Source organism: Manihot esculenta, chromosome 16, assembly GCF_001659605.2.
Source record: "Manihot esculenta cultivar AM560-2 chromosome 16, M.esculenta_v8, whole genome shotgun sequence".
NCBI lineage: Eukaryota > Viridiplantae > Streptophyta > Magnoliopsida > Malpighiales > Euphorbiaceae > Manihot > Manihot esculenta.
The window spans coordinates 24,596,718-24,614,231 of NC_035176.2; the positions used below are offsets into that span (position 1 = coordinate 24,596,718).

General features: G+C 41.0%; 2 protein-coding genes across 2 annotated transcripts in view; one reads left to right on the forward strand and one right to left on the reverse strand.

Annotated features, from left to right (window-relative positions):
* LOC110602919 (subtilisin-like protease SBT2.2) overlaps positions 1-17,514 on the reverse strand; it is a 32,520-nt gene that overhangs the window by 13,116 nt on the left and 1,890 nt on the right. Inside the window, exons 4-5 of the mRNA XM_021740520.2 lie at positions 7,211-7,306; positions 6,065-6,137 (exon numbers count right to left, since the gene is read on the reverse strand). Of these exons, the coding sequence (XP_021596212.1) occupies positions 6,065-6,137; positions 7,211-7,306 (169 nt within the window). The remainder of the gene's footprint in view (positions 1-6,064; positions 6,138-7,210; positions 7,307-17,514) is intronic.
* LOC110602920 lies at positions 956-4,605 on the forward strand. The gene is made up of 4 exons (XM_043951806.1): positions 956-2,797; positions 2,888-3,021; positions 3,111-3,186; positions 3,299-4,605. Exons 1-4 carry the CDS (start codon positions 1,126-1,128, stop codon positions 4,339-4,341), a joined length of 2,925 nt encoding a protein of 974 aa, XP_043807741.1. The 5' UTR covers positions 956-1,125; the 3' UTR covers positions 4,342-4,605.

Here is a 17,514-nt window from a genome sequence, read left to right on the forward strand (position 1 = left end):
ACCTATGGAGTGGATTATCAAGAGACATTTGCCCCAATTGCAAAAATAAACTCAATCGGAGTCCTATTATCTTGTGCAGCCAACTTGAACTAAAACTTACAGCAGTTTGATGCATGGTTTCAAATAACGGCCGTTACGTAACGTAACGGCCGTTATTTACAGGTAACGGAGGCAGCCGTGGCCGTTACGGCCTTTGAACAACGGCAAAAAAAAATTGTTTGCGTAACGGCCGTTATGGCCGTTACGCAACGGTAACGGCCGTTACCGGCCGTTATGTAACGGTCGTAACGGCCGTTACTTTCCTTTACAGCAAATGACCAGGAATCTTGCAGTTGTCCAGCACTCCAGCAGCTCCAGGAATCTTGCAGAAGTTGTCCAGCACTCCAGCAGCTCCTCCAGTCCAGCCTGTTTCAACTTTCACGTGAAAAACAAAATTTGGATTTTGCAAAAATGTTTTTCTATCTTTTCTACTTCTTCTTTTTATTCTTTAGCCTTTACTTTACTCTCTCCTCCTCTCTTTCATCCAGTAGACCAGCACCTTGAGTCTCTTATCCTTCTCCATTTCCTCCAGCCTCCAGCAAGTCCTTCTCCATTTCCTCCAGCTCCAGCCTCCAGCAAGTCCTTCTCCATTTCCTCCAGCCTCCAGCAAGCAGCAGCCTCAGCAGTAGCAGTGTAGCACTTCTCCTTCAGCTTCAGTCCTTCTCCATTTCCTCCAGCAGACTCCAGCCTCCAGCTGTCCAGCAGGCAGCAGCAGCAGCATAAAGACTAAAGAGAGTTCTCTTCTTCTTCCATAAATCCATAGTGTTTTTCTTCCATAATCCACACTTATTTCCAGCTTTCATTGAGGTAAGTTACTAATTACTATATATAATGTTTAAAATTTATGAATTTTATGTTTATTTGATATATTTGTACTTATTATTAAGTTATATAATTTAATTTTAATTATATCTTTTAATTTCATGAACTTTATAAATTATAAGTTATAACTTATAAGTTATAGCATACAAGTTACTTTATTATAATATATTTTTTGTTTACACATTAATTTGAGTTTAAGTTAATTTGCACATTAATTTGATAATATATTTTTTATTTTACAGTATATTATTTGATAATTTGAAAATGCCGAGAGGGGGATCTGATAAACCAAGTCAAGATATTGGATGGAATTTTGCCACTCCTACAGGAAAAAAAGGAGAAATGACGTGTAATTTTTGTGGTAAAAAAATAACTGGGGGGATAACTCGTTTGAAGCAGCATTTGGCAAATATACCAGGGCAAGTTGCTGGTTGTCAAAAAGTTTCTGCTCAAGTAAAAAAAGATATGGGAAATATGTTGAGGGGTTTTGAAGCTGCAAAAAGAGATAAAGCAAAGAGGGCAAGGGAGTTGGAAGATGAAATCATGAAGATGACAGAAGTTGAGGGTTCAGATTCAGACGAAGAAGATATTGAACTAGAAATTGCTAGACGTGAAAGCATGCGGCAGTTTGACGAAGATACTTATAGAAGGAGAGCTTCTCATTATGAAAGTGGTGGGAGTAGCCATCAAGCTCCTCCTCGCTCGGGAATTAGTCGTTCAGCGACCGTTCGTGAAAGAGGTAGAGAAGCATCAAGATATATTGAGCAAACATCAACACCTGCTTCTAGATTAGCAGCAGCTGAAATTGAAATAGAAAAGAACAGAAGTCTGAAACAACCAAAGATTAAAACCAAATGGCTTAAGTCACAGAAAGAAAAGTTACTTAAAGCCTTTGGTAATTTTGTTATCCACAACAGATTACCTTTCAGTGTGGTTGAGTCACCATGGACAAAGCCATTACTCAGAACGGCCGCTGAAGTGGGACCTAATGTATCACCACCTTCAGCATATGAGATCTCTGAAGTATATTTGAAAAATGAATACAAAGAAATGAAGAAATATATTGCTTCATTTGAGGGCATGTGGAACGAAAGAGGAGTTACCATTATGTGTGATGGATGGAGCGGACCAACCAGAATGAGTATAATTAATTTTCTAGTCTACTCTCCTCGTGGAACAGTGTTCCATAAATCCATAGATGCAAGTAATGTTGAGCGAAAAGATGGAGAATATTACTTCAAGATCATGAAGGAAGTGGTTGAAGAAATTGGCCCAAGCAAAATTGTCCAAGTGGTGACTGATAATGAAGCTGCTATTAAATCTGGTGGCAAAAAGTTGATGGAGAAGTTTCCAAATTTGTATTGGACAGCATGCAGTGCACATTGCATTGATTTAATTTTAGAAGATTTTGGAAAGAGGAAGAATATAAAGACCGTCATTGAGCAAGGAAAAGTTATCACCCAATTTATTTACAATCATAATTGGGTGGTAAATTACATGAAGAAATTCACTGATGGTCGAGATATAATTCGCCCCGGGATTACTAGATTTGCAACTAATTTTATTGCATTGGAGAGTCTTCTTCGATGTAGAACGGGGTTAAGAAATATGTTTGAATCCGAGCAATGGATAGGAAGTAAATATGGCCAGGCTACCAGTGGACCAGCTTATGAAGCTAAGAAAATTGTTCTTAGCTTGGATAGAGAGGGAAGAAATTTTTGGGAGAAAGCCGAGCAAATTATGAAAATTCAAGAGCCATTGCTTAAAGTGTTGAGATTAGTGGATGGTGACGAAAAACCAACAATGGGATTTATATATGAAGCAATGGAACGAGCAAAGTTGGCCATTAAGCAAAATTCCAGAAGTTACATAGACTACTGGAAAATTATTGATGCTCGTTGGAATTTTCAATTACATCATGATTTGCATGCGGCTGGTAAGAAGCACATAAACTTAATACTTAATACTTAATACTTTAATAATTTCTATATCTTATAAATTTTAATAATATTTTTATGATTTGCAGGATATTTTTTGAATCCTCAATATCAGTATGGTCCACACGATATTGGAAATGATAGTGAAATTATGGCAGGCCTTAAAAATGTTATTCAAAGGCTAGAGAGTGATTTGGTAAATCAAGCCAATGCATTGAACCAAGTAAGTATATAATATATAGCTAACTTGAATAATTTTAATAAATAATTTTAGCAGTATAATAAAGCAAATAATTTTTTTTATTGGTGTAGACACAACTTTATAAGCATAAAATGGAGAGTTTTGGATCCGCCTTAGCACAAAAAGCCATTAAATTCACTGATCCAGGTAAAAATATAAGATTTACACATTATGTTATATTTTTAGTGTTCTAAAATATAAAATCAAATATTTGAGAAAATAACCTATATTATTAAAATTATTATATGTTTTAATGCAGCTGAATGGTGGATACATTATGGTGAAAGTGCTCCTGAACTACAGAGAATTGCAGTAAGAGTGTTGAGTCAAACCACTTCTGCATCTAATTGTGAAAGAAATTGGAGCACTTTTTCACTTATACATACAAAGACGAGGAACAGATTACGGTATCAAAAATTGCATGCACTCGTCTTTGTTCACTACAATATGCGGCTGAAGTTGAGAAATTTGAGCAGAAAGAGTCAGAATGAGCTAGAAAAGAGTTATAATCCAATTAATTTGGATTACATTTTCGAGGAAGATGATCCACTAAATCCTTGGTTGGAGGAAAGGGAAGATCCTGTACTTGATGGTGAAGAAAATCCTTGGCTAGAGGAGGATGAGCCCGCTCCATCACAATCACAACAAGTTAATGCTCCAACTCATGGACATAATATTGGAGGCAGTGGTGATGCTGAACCTGAAGATTCTTTTATACTATCTAGTTCCAGTGATGATGATGATGGTGGTAGTGGTCAGGGTGGAAGAGGTGAAGGTCGTGGAGCTACTAGTTCATTACAATCACATGATGATCCCTCTTCATATCAGAGGCATAGTCCATCTCCATCTCCATCTCCAGCTCCAGCTCCAGCTCCAACTTTGCAACATACATATCACAGATCCCGTGGTTCTGGTGGTAGCAGTGATAAGGGAAAAGGTGTTGCACATGGAGAGTGTTCTATGGATGCAGATAATTATGGATATGGGACTTATGGTGCAAGTGAATCTTCAATGGAAGCAACCTCTACTAGTGATTATGGATATAGAGGAAATTTTCAATGGGAATACTCAAATCCATATCCATATCAGCCTCCTCCATCGTATTCTGATTTATCTTTGTCAGAGCAATCATTCTCCCACACTCAAACCCAGTCCAATCCTAGTGATCAATTTGGTATGGGTTCATTCTTCAGCTTTGATCCATCACAATACTATCAATATCATCAAGATCAAAGCTCTCAATCACAAGATGAAGGTGGTGGATCTACTCAAGAACCTGCTAGACGCTCATTCTGGTGGTAATTGAGGTAAGTTACTACATATAATGTTTAAATTTTATGTATTTTATGTTTATTCAATATATTTGTACTTGTTTATAAGTTGTATAACTTAATTTTCGTTATATCTTTCAATATATTTTAATTTCATGGACTTTACAAATTTTCTAAAAAAATTTGCGCCGCGACAGGCCGTTACCGTTACGTTATGACCGTTATAGGCCTGTTTCCGTTACACGCGACCGCGACCGCGAACGCGGCCGCGACCGCGATTTGAAACCATGGTTTGATGTGAACAATGTTTTCATTCATGGAGATTTAGAGGAGGAAGTATTCATGGAGATCCCTCCTTGGTTCGCTGATGAGAAGACACAAGAAAATGTGAGTAGGTTAAAAAAGTTTTGCATGGACTAAAATAATCTCCCAGAGCTTGGTTTGACAAATTTAGCAGAGCCATGATATCCTTTGGTTACCAACAGAGTAATGTTAATCACGCTATGTTTATTAAACATCATAAGGATAAGATCATCCTTCTTATTGTGTATGTTGTGTATATTGATGATATAGTGGTGACAGGTGATGACAAAGAGAAAATAGCTCAACTCAAATGGTTGTTAGCTCAAGAATTTAAAATCAAAGATCTAGAAAATCTGCAATATTTCCTAAGTATTGAGGTGGCTAGATCAGAAAAAGGAATATTTATCTCCCAAAGAAAATACATTCTGAATCTTTTGAAAAAAACAGGTATGTTGAAGTGTAAACCAGCAGAATCTTCCATTGAAAGTAATCACAAAATGCAAGCAAAAACTGGTGAGTCCGTGGATATTGGAAGATACCAGAGATTGGTGTGGAGGCTGAATTATTTCTCACACTCGACTGAATATAGCCTATGTTGTTAGCTTAGTCAGCCAATTCATGCATGACCCTTGCGAGACTCATATGCAGGTTGTACTTCACACCTTGAGATACTTAAAAGGGTAGGATCTCGATATGACAGGAGATCCACCTCTGGCTACTGTATAGTTGTGAGAAGGAATATTGTCACCTGTAGGAGCAAAAAACAAAGTGGTATTGCTCGGTCAAGTGCTGAAGCAGAATACAAAGTATATGGCCTAAAGTGTATGTGAACTTTTATGGTTGAAGAAATTATTGGAGGAGCTGAGGTTGTTCGAGAGAGGCAAGATAACTTTGTATTGTGACAATAAAGCTGCCATCAGTATAGTATAAAATCCAGTCCAACATGATCGAACAAAGCACATTGAGATTGATCTGCACTTCATTAAAGAAAAAGAAAAAGAAAAATTCCCAAACGGTGTCTTGATCTTAGTTCATATGATTTCCGCCGGGCAACTTGCGGATGTGTTTACTAGAGGGCTTAACAATAAGATCTACCATAATCTGATTTGCAAGTTGGGCATGTGCGACATCTATGCACAACTTGAGGGGGAGTGTTGACTTATTTGCTAATTCTAGAGATATGATTTGATTTGATTAGGATTCTTAATTATCTCTGTAATTATTCTTTGATTATTTGCTTCCTATTTAATTATAATTCTTCGTCGTATAGATCACTTGAAAAGATTAAGAGTGAAATATAAGAATACTCTAAAATTCTCTAAAATTTTTCAGAACACATTGATACACAATCTTGTAGAATGTCATAAAAAAATTACAGTGTATGAACTTCTTTGTTTCTGTTCATGTCATCAGTTTGTACTCAATTGCAGCAACAAACCAACTATAGTTACCTGGTCTATTGCAGCAACAACATCAGCAGCAAAGCCTCCAAACCTCTTGTACAATGCCTTGTATACAGCAATACTGTAAAAGATGGACTTCAACTTAATACCCAAATAAATTACTGCAGAAAGCCACATTGTAAATTTGAAATATAAAAACAAGGAATTTTGCAAGATATATATTAAAATACGAGTAATTTTTCCCGATAGTGAGGATACCAAATAGGACTTAACTGCTATAATTCACCATGTTAGTTGCTTTCATAGCATATTAGTACTACAAAACTAAGTAATTCTCCTGAACAAACTTTATTCCACAAGCCTTGACCAAAGCTATCAGATAGTCAATGCACCAATAATAGCAAATCAACCTTTGATATTAAGCAAGCATCAAGAAGTATCATAATTTGTGGAATGCAATCTGCTCATCTCCTTTACTCTAAATGTTAAATTGCCTTTTAACCAGTGACCCTGTAATTCTTTCAAGTTGGTTACGAAAATTATCAACCAATGACTTTATAATTGGCCTGATCAGCTAAAACCTTAGAAAGAAGTTCACATAATATTGACAATAAGTCCAAAAGTTTACAGAATTCTATTGACATAAACCCTTATATTGTCATTCACGACTCACCAAAAAAGTGGAGCCTTAAGTTGCCAGCAAATCAAATAGCAGGCCAAGGCTTGATTATTTCAATATTCCTCTCCCTATAAGTAGTGGTAAATTTTAGAATTAAAACAGGATTAGATGAGATCCCCTTTCTCTAAATTAAAGAGTAACCTTCTTAAATTAAGAAAATCTCAACAATTCTAGCAAGTACAATCAAAGAGAGCCTCATGAATTATCAAAGTTGCCTTTTTGCAGTATTTATATAGGACATTTCAGCCTGATGACATATAATTTAAGATTAAGCTAAGGAAGATGTTATCATGGGTCAAATAAGTGTATTCTGCTGTTTCACATTCCCCTGAAAATGTCCCACCATGTCAAGCGTTTTCACTGTGATAATAGATGCCACAGAGACATGGTTAAGTGAGAGATTGCTAGTATGACCTGAGCAATATTTTATGCATTACTTCTACCAGAAATTTTTGTCATATAGCTGAAATACATCTTGACAGAAAAAGAAAATGACAATAGCAACAAAGAATTACTGTGAATGAGGCGCCATTCCACTCGCATTTCCAAAGTGATTGCCAGCAACAATCACTGGAATCCCATGGTTTCCTGCAGCAACAGAGGCAGTATGCCTGTAAATCATGGTAAGATTCATTAGCTGCATTTTGAAGAATACAATGAAGATTGATATTGTCAAACATATTTTGAAACCAAATGAGCTGGATTACAATTATTTTATTATTAACTAGTTATATCATCAATATCATACAAAATAGGATACGCAAAAAGTTAAGATCATTTACATCATTCCATAATCAGTTAGAAAAACTTTCTGCTATTACAATGCTCATGGCACTAGAAAAATTGAATGCAATAAAATTACAAGCATATTCATGGACATCAGTGTCTCCAACAAAGAAAAGTTGGTAATTAAACAAATTTTTCTACATCTGATAGCTCACTAGTCGATGAGAACAATGAAGAGACAAAATTTCTTAGGAATTGTGAAAATCAAGATGGTTGATAACACCCATTACAAGGAGTTGGCCAAGTCAAAGGGAAAAAGAGAAACAAATTATATATGTAATCTAGGCATAAAATTGGATCTACTTTGTAATACCCGGCTAGAGTCCGGCATCGGAATTCTACTTTCCGGTGGAATCCAGGATGTCGGAATGCTCTAGAAGGGTAAGAATTATGTTTTTCTAAAGTATTTTAGTATGTTTTATAGTTTTAAAGTGAAAAGGAAATGAGTTTTTGGAAGAAAAGAACCAAGGAAGGAAAGCCAGGTTCGGCCGCCGAAGGTGAAGTTCAGCCGCCGAACATTCATGGCATTCGGGATCACGTTAGGCCGCCGAAGGTGGTCTGGCCAGCCACCTATAAAAGGCCCTCAGTCGGCAAATGGATAAGTATTGAGTTCATTTGCATAGGCAGAGGTGAGACCATGTTTTCCTTGGATCTTCTTCATGTTTTCATCAAATCTTGCAAAGTTTTGATAGTTTTTATTGTTGTTTTGAAGCTTTTGAGCTAAAAACCCAAGATTTGAAGTTTGGAGACTTTGGAAGAAAGTTGCTCCATATCTCCACGTTGGGATCGTTCATCTTCTTGTTTTCAAGAGGTAAATGAAGATCCTGAGCTTCTTTTCATGATTTATGAAGATTTTATAGAGTTTATGGGTAGAGTTGCATGATTAGGTTAAATAGAGTGTTTTTGGTGTTTTTTGGATAAAAGTATGTATATATGTGGTGTTGTGTAGTTTGTTGGGGTTTTAAGGCAGTTTTGGACCCCTTTGTGCATATACTTAAGTATATGTATGTTGAGGAATTGTGGTTTGTGTGTTTGGGTGAGATTGGAGAAGTTTGGCGTGAGGCAGAGCAAGGTTCTGCCATACTGGAGAACCCAGCTTCGGCCGCCGAAGGATGGTTCGGCCGCCGAACGTGCTGAGGAGGTGGCTTCGGCTGCCTAAGCTTGCCTACGCTTGCCCCCGAAAGTTTGGACTTTCGGCTCTGGAGAGGACTTTCGGCCGCCGAAGGTGTCGCCGAAAGTACTTGAGTTTCGGCTCTGGAAGGGACTTTCGGCCGCCGAACCTGCGGCCGAAAGTGCCCTGTCCAGCCTTCTTTTGCATGTTTTACATGATTGTTTTAGGATGTCTGAGGGGGTTTTTAGGGAGTATTATAGAGTAGGTTTTGAGTTAGTTTGGTCTCTCATTTGAGTCCACCTGTGTAGGAACGGACCAGAGGAATCGAAGAGAGCAGCAGTGAGCACTGCTTCAGAGTTTGCAGAGTCAGTTCAGAGTTAGCTAGAGGTGAGTGGAACTAAACTTAATCTTTTAATTGAGAACTCAAATGCTTTTAGCATGTTTCATGCACCATGATTATGCAATAGGTTGATTGCATTAGATCTCACGAATATGTTGCATTGCATTATCTATTTGTGTTGTGTGGGTGATAGTGGATGATCCAATAGTCTCTGAGAAAGACCAGGACCCCATTCTACGGCCTGGCACGAGTAGAAGACCAGGACCCCAGTCTACGGCCTGGCACGGTATATGGTAAGTTATGTTGTGTACAGGAAGACCAGGACCACATTCTACGGCCTGGCACAAGGTTAGGATGTCGAGACTATTGGTGACATGTTCACCTGAGATGATGTGAATTATTTGTGATGTGATGCATTCCATGAGAACATGTTTAATAACTTATTTTATTGTTCTACTCACTGGGCTATAGTAGCTCATCCCACTCCCTTAACCCCAGTTTTGTAGGATCAGAGTACAGGGGGAGTCTAGAGAAGGCATGAAGAGAAAAAGAGTTTTGTAATAGCGTAGTGTGGACATGTAATAAAGAGATGTATAAAGTTTAGTTGTGTGCTTGACCTAATTGTATTGTAAATCCCTGTTGTATGCTTGGTCTGTTTATTTTATGTAAATGTGTTGATAAATGTGAAAACCAGGCTTAACACAGTGTGAGTCTTAACTCGTATGGGGCAATGGTGAGGGCTCTAGTAAGGGGTTTTGTTGCACATAGATAGTGCATGCTCAGGTTAAGCCTTGGTACAGAGTACAGTTTATGTTTTTACAGAAAATGCATGACCATGTATGGGATTTTACAGGTATTCAGAGAGTATAGCAGGCTTGCTACGGGTCCCGGCGACCTTAAGTCGACCCGGATCCTAGCGCCAGTAGCGGTCCGATTTTCGGGTCGTTACAGATTGGTATCAGAGCCCTAGGTTCATATGGTCGGACCTATAGAGAGTGTTGGGCTCATAGAGGTTAGAGGAGGTCAAGCACAATAGGAAATCATGTCCACTAGGATAGGATGTTGAGTCCTGTCTATTGATACTGTGAAATGCCATGATGTATGCATGTGCATTATGGATATGTACTATTGGTATGCTAATGTGCTATGTTCTGTGTTGTTTTCCAGAGTTAAGATGAGAGGAACTCGTCGATCTGCACGATTGACTGGAGTCCCATCAAGAAATGAGGGTTCAGATGCTCGTCCTCCTATGTTGCCAAGGGCGATGTCTCAGAGAACAAGCAGGGAGGGTACGTCAAGGGACTCTAGAAGGTCTTTTGACGAGAGCAGAAGAGGAACAGTTAGAGGAGGGAGGTCAGAGGAAGTGAGGGAGGCTATGGAGGTTGACCAGAGCAGAGATGAAAGCATGGGTATGGACAGGTCGGAAGAGGGTATGGGAGAGTCTCAAGGAGGCACTCAGGCCTCGGGGTCTGCTTATCCACCCTTTCCACAGGGCCCGGGGTATCCGATGGGAGGTACGTCGGATTACTCTAGTTTTGCCCCATATCCTACTTACATGCCTTATATGCCTTATCCTCAGTTTTACCCACCATATCCCATGTATCCACCATCACCTACCCATCCAAGTACAGCATACCCAGAGCCAAGTGATATAGTACCTTCCCCACCACCTGAACCAGTAGTCCCTGTTGTCCAAGCACCTCAACCTAGCTCAGCTGAGGGAAGTAAAGTGAAGATGACAGAGTACCTGAAATTGGATGCTCCAAAGTTCAATACAAGAGATGATCCATTTGAGTACCTCAGAACGGTTAAGATGATAACCGATAAGTTGGGAGCTGATAATAGCAGAGCCATTGAAATGGCAGGGTTCACACTGAAATGCAAGAAAGCTCGAGAGTGGTTCAAGAATTATATGGAACCCAGGTTGGACAGCATGTCATGGGGACAGTTCGCCAATGAGTTTGCTGGGTGGGCTTTTCCTGACAGTTCCAGAGAGATGAAAGTTATAGAGTTTGAATAGTTGAGACAGACGGAAGAGATGAGTGTTGATGAATTTACAGACAAGTTCCTGAATTTACTTCAGTATGAGGGTCAGGCTTATGATACTGACCAGAAGAAGGCAAGGAGATATACTATGAGACTGCATCCCAGGTATTCCTCCTTGATTCTTCCAGCAGAGAAAGAGAGTTTTCACTTTATAATAGATGCCGCCAGGAAAATGGAGGCAAGTGCCATCATTCAGGGGACAGTTAAACAGTCTAAGGCACAGTCTTCAGGATCCAAGCTCAATCCCTCTTCTCAGAGTACAGCGGCAACGGGCAGCAAGAGATGGGGAAAAGCAGCAGTTAAAAAGAACAAGTTATGGAACAAGATTAAGTCTGGTCTGGGATTTGGTAGTGGCTCAAGCTCTGGCACAGATAGTTCAGTTTGTGGGAGATGTGGGAGATCACACAGAGGAGCTTGTCGGTTGGGATCTACAGCTTGTTATAACTGTGGACAGGAGGGACATTTTGCACGGGAATGTCCTCAGGTGACCTTTATGGCACCATCCCAGCAGATGACGTCTGGCAGTATGGTCCAGCCGATGGCTTCAGCCATGCCTCAGAGTAGTGGCAAAGGTAGAGGGAGAGGGTCAGCCTCTTCTTCAGCAGCAGGTTCCCGAGGTGGAGGTCCGGTAGCCCCAGCACGGATTTTCACTGTGACTCAGGAGGAGGCAAACATGTCGAACACAGTGGTGTCAGGTAGTCTCATCATTGGGTGTTCTGATGTGTATGCTTTGATGGACCCCGGTGCTTCTCACTCTTTTATCGCTTCGAGAGCCGTAGAGAGTTTGGGTCTGATGATCTCTGAGTTAGAGTGTCCTCTCTGGGTCAGTGGACCCAAATGCGACCCATCAGTGGCAGTGTCAGTCTGTCGCTTCAGTCCAGTGTTCATAGAGGGTAGATGCCTTCCAGCTGACCTTGTGGTTCTAGATTTGACGGATTTTGATGTCATTCTAGGGATGGATTGGCTATCTGCATATAGTGCTACCTTGGACTGCAGAGACAAGGTAGTTAGTCTCAGAGACCAGGATGGGTCAGAGTGTGTCTTCAGAGGAGACAGGAGGGGGAAATCTAGAGGTTTGATTTCAGCCCTTCAGGCTCGTCGTTTGCTTAGGAGGGGTTGTCAGGGGTTTCTAGCTCATGTGAGGGAGCTAGATAGTCAGGTTAGGGAACCAGCCTCAATACCAATAGTCCGAGAATTTCCAAATGTTTTCCCAGACGAGCTTCCAGGACTACCACCTGATAGGGAGATAGAGTTTGAAATAGAATTGCTGCCTGATACCAGACCTATCTCTATTCCTCCCTACAGGATGGCGCCAGTGGAGTTAAAAGAACTGAAAGAGCAGTTGCAGGAATTGGTAGATAAGGGTTTCATCTGCCCTGGTACCTCACCTTGGGGTGCTCCAGTGCTGTTTGTCAAAAAGAAGGATGGATCCCTCAGACTTTGTATCGACTACAGGCAGTTGAACAAGGTCACTACCAAGAATAGATATCCCCTACCTAGGATCGATGATCTATTCGACCAGCTAGCTGGAGCAGGTTGTTTTTCTAAAATAGATCTGAGATCTGGGTATCATCAGGTGAGAGTCAGAGAGGCAGATGTACCAAAGACAGCTTTCAGGACTAGATATGGGCATTATAAGTTCTTAGTAATGCCGTTCGGGTTGACTAACGCCCCTGCAGCATTCATGGATCTCATGAACAGAGTTTTCAGCGAGTATCTAGATCACTTTGTCATTGTTTTCATCGATGATATCTTAGTGTATTCCAGAGATGCAGAGGAGCATGCCCAACATCTGAGGACAGTTCTGCAGACACTGAGAGAGCATGGTTTGTATGCCAAGTTCTCTAAGTGTGAGTTTTGGTTAAGGAGCATTTCCTTCTTGGGGCATGTTGTATCAGCAGAAGGGATTGAGGTAGACCCCAAGAAAATAGAGGTTGTAGCTAGCTGGCCCAGACCCACATCAGTGATAGAGATTAAAAGCTTTTTGGGACTGGCAGGTTACTACAGGAGGTCCGTTCAGGACTTCTTGAAGATAGCTGCTCCTATGACCAAACTGACTAAGAAGAATCAGCGGTTCGAGTGGTCGGACCAGTGTGAAGAGAGCTTTGAAGAGCTAAAGAGAAGATTAACATCAGCACCGATGTTAGCTCTGCCCATCAGTAATGAGGACTTCACAGTGTTCTGTGATGCGTCTCGTGTGGGATTGGGTTGTGTTTTGATGCAGAATGACAGGGTGATTGCTAATGCTTCGAGACAGCTAAAGAAGCACGAGTTGAATTACCCTACCCATGACCTAGAGATGGCGGCAGTTATTTTTGCACTCAAGATGTGGAGGCATTACCTTTATGGGTTTAAATGCGAGATCTTCACCGATCATAAGAGTTTGCAATACATCTTGAGCCAGAGAGAGCTAAATTTGAGGCAGAGAAGATGGGTAGAACTGCTCAGTGACTATGATTGCAGGATTCAGTATCATCCGGGTAAGGCGAATGTTGTGGCAGACGCCCTAAGCCGGAAATCACTAGGCAGTTTGTCCCATATAGCAGCAGAGAGAAGACCAGTGGTGATGGAGTTTTATAAGCTCATCGACGAAGGGCTACAGCTAGAAGTGTTTGGTACGGGTGCGTTGATAGCACAGATGAGAGTGACCCCAGTGTTTCTGGAGCAGGTGGCTCAGAAACAACTTGAGGACCCTGAGTTAGTTAAAATTGCCAGGACTGTTCAGTCAGGCAACAGTGCAGAATTCAGATTTGACAGCAAAGGGATCCTCCGCTATGGGAATCGACTATGTGTACCAGATGACATCAGTTTGAAGGAAGACATTATGAGGGAAGCTCATAATGCAAGGTACAGTGTTCATCCTGGAGCCACTAAGATGTATCAGGATCTGAAAAAGGTGTATTGGTGGCCAGCAATGAAGAAAGAAGTGGCACAGTTTGTGTCCGCCTGTGAGGTTTGCCAGAGGGTGAAACTGGAACATCAGAAGCCTGCTGGAATGCTTAACCCACTGCCAATTCCAGAGTGGAAATGGGAGAGCATAGCTATGGATTTTGTAGTGGGCTTACCGGCAGCATCCAACAGATTAGACTCCATATGGGTGATTGTGGACAGACTGACTAAATCTGCTCATTTTATCCCTATTAGGAGTAGTTATTCTGTGGATAAGTTAGCACAGGTTTATGTGGACGAGATAGTACGGTTGCATGGGGTTCCAGTATCTATAGTGTCAGACAGAGGACCTCAGTTCACCTCCAGATTTTGGCGGAGTTTGCAGAGTGCTATGGGCACAAGGTTGGATTTTAGCACTGCTTTCCATCCACAGACTGACGGTCAGTCAGAGAGAACCATCCAGACCATAGAGGATATGCTCAGAATGTGTGTGTTAGATTTTGGCGGTTCTTGGAGGCAGCATCTACCTTTGGTGGAGTTTGCCTACAATAACAGCCATTATGCTAGCATAGGGATGGCTCCTTATGAAGCGTTGTATGGGAGGAAGTGCAGATCACCTGTTTGCTGGGAAGAAGTGGGAGAGAAGGCTCTTGCAGGGCCAGAGTTAGTAGACATTACCAGCAGAATGGTGCTCATTATCAGAGAGAGAATCAGAACTGCTGTGAGCAGACAGAAAAGCTATGCAGATATCCGCCGAAAGCAGATAGAGTTTCAGGAGGGGGATATGGTATTACTGAAGGTGTCTCCAATGAAGGGAGTGGTTCGTTTTGGGAAAAAGGGTAAGTTAGCTCCACGATACATTGGACCCTTTGAGATCTTACAGAAGATTGGGAATGTGTCGTATAAGCTAGATTTACCTGCTTCTATGGAAAGAATTCACCCGGTTTTCCATGTTTCTATGCTACGGAAGTTCATGTCAGATCCGGGTAAGGTTCTTAGTGAGCCTGATGTGGAGATCCTTGGAGATCTCACCTATGTAGAGCAGCCAGTGCGGATCCTTGACACACAGATTAGGCAGCTGAGGAACAAGGAAATTCCAATGGTGAAAGTTCTATGGAACCACCATAATCTAGAAGAGTGCACCTGGGAGACACGGGAGTCTATGCTTCAGCAATATCCATATCTGTTTTGAGGTTAGTTTTCCTCCTTTTGTGTGTTTAATTGTTTGAGAAACATTCGGGGACGAATGTTCTTAAGGGGGGGAGAATGTAATACCCGGCTAGAGTCCGGCATCGGAATTCTACTTTCCGGTGGAATCCAGGATGTCGGAATGCTCTAGAAGGGTAAGAATTATGTTTTTCTAAAGTATTTTAGTATGTTTTATAGTTTTAAAGTGAAAAGGAAATGAGTTTTTGAAAGAAAAGAACCAAGGAAGGAAAGCCAGGTTCGGCCGCCGAAGGTGAAGTTCGGCCGCCGAACATGCATGGCATTCGGGATCACGTTAGGCCGCCGAAGGTGGTCTGGCCAGTCACCTATAAAAGGCCCTCAGTCGGCAAATGGATAAGTATTGAGTTCATTTGCATAGGCAGAGGTGAGACCATGTTTTCCTTGGATCTTCTTCATGTTTTCATCAAATCTTGCAAAGTTTTGATAGTTTTTATTGTTGTTTTGAAGCTTTTGAGCTAAAAACCCAAGATTTGAAGTTTGGAGACTTTGGGAGAGAGTTGCTCCATATCTCCACGTTGGGATCGTTCATCTTCTTGTTTTCAAGAGGTAAGTGAAGATCCTGAGCTTCTTTTCATGATTTATGAAGATTTTATGGAGTTTATGGGTAGAGTTGCATGATTAGGTTAAATAGAGTGTTTTTGGTGTTTTTTGGATAAAAGTATGTATATATGTGGTGTTGTGTTGTTTGTTGGGGTTTTAAGGTAGTTTTGGACCCCTTTGTGCATATACTTAAGTATATGTATGTTGAGGAATTGTGGTTTGTGTGTTTGGGTGAGATTGGAGAATTTTGGCGTGAGGCAGAGCAAGGTTCTCCCATACTGGGGAACCCAGCTTCGGCCGCCGAAGGATGGTTCGGCCGCCGAACGTGCTGAGGAGGTGGCTTCGGCTGCCTAAGCTTGCCTACGCTTGCCCCCGAAAGTTTGGACTTTCGGCTCTGGAGAGGACTTTCGGCCGCCGAAGGTGCCGCCGAAAGTACTTGAGTTTCGGCTCTGGAAGGGACTTTCGACCGCCGAACCTGCCGCCGAAAGTGCCCTGTCCAGCCTTCTTTTGCATGTTTTACATGATTGTTTTAGGATGTCTGAGGGGGTTTTTGGTGAGTATTATAGAGTAGGTTTTGAGTTAGTTTGGTCCCTTATTTGAGTCCACCTGTGTAGGAACGGACCAGAGGAACCGAAGAGAGCAGCAGTGAGCACTGCTTCAGAGTTTGCAGAGTCAGTTCAGAGTTAGCCAGAGGTGAGTGGAACTAAACTTAATCTTTTAATTGAGAACTCAAATGCTTTTAGCATGTTTCATGCACCATGATTATGCAATAGGTTGATTGCATTAGATCTCACGAATATGTTGCATTGCATTATCTATTTGTGTTGTGTGGGTGATAGTGGATGATCCAATAGTCTCTGAGAAAGACCAGGACCCCATTCTACGGCCTGGCACGAGGTTAGGATGTCGGGACTATTGGTGACATGTTCACCTGAGATGATGTGAATTATTCGTGATGTGATGCATTCCATGAGAACATGTTTAATAACTTATTTTATTGTTCTACTCACTGGGCTATAGTAGCTCATCCCACTCCCTTAACCCCAGTTTTGCAGGATCAGAGTACAGGGGGAGTCTAGAGAAGGCATGAAGAGAAAAAGAGTTTTGTAATAGCGTAGTGTGGACATGTAATAAAGAGATGTATAAAGTTTAGTTGTGTGCTTAACCTAATTGTATTGTAAATCCCTGTTGTATGCTTGGTCTGTTTATTTTATGTAAATGTGTTGATAAATGTGAAAAACAGACTTAACACAGTGTGAGTCTTAACCCGTCTGGGGCAATGGTGAGGGCTCTAGTAAGGGGTTTTGTTGCACATAGATAGTGCATGCTCAGGTTAAGCCTTGGTACAGAGTACAGTTTATGTTTTTACAGAAAATGCATGACCATGTATGGGATTTTACAGGTATTCAAAGAGTATAGCAGGCTTGCTACGGGTCCCGGCGACCTTAAGTCGACCCGGATCCTAGCACCAGTAGCGGTCCGATTTTCGGGTCGTTACATACTTCCTGGATAATTTTTTTTAAATTATTTTCAATGTTCATGGTACTGGAAATACAATCATAAAAATTTGGCTCAATCAAGCATTCGTATATACTTCTTATATATATATATATCGGAGAGAGAGAGAGATTTGAGAAATTTGACAGACCTCCATGGTTTTTGAATGATTCTTGGAGAGAGAGAGAGAGAGAGAGAGAGAGAGAGAGAGAGAGAGAGAGAGAGAGAGAGAGAGAGAGAGAGAGAGAGAGAGAGAGAGAGAGAGAGAGAGAGAGAGAGAGAGAGAGAGAGAGAGATGATGCTATTTTGTAAGATTGATTGTTAAAAAAAACATAAATATGACAATTGGAACAAGTGAAACTAATAAATGAATGCAAAGCCGC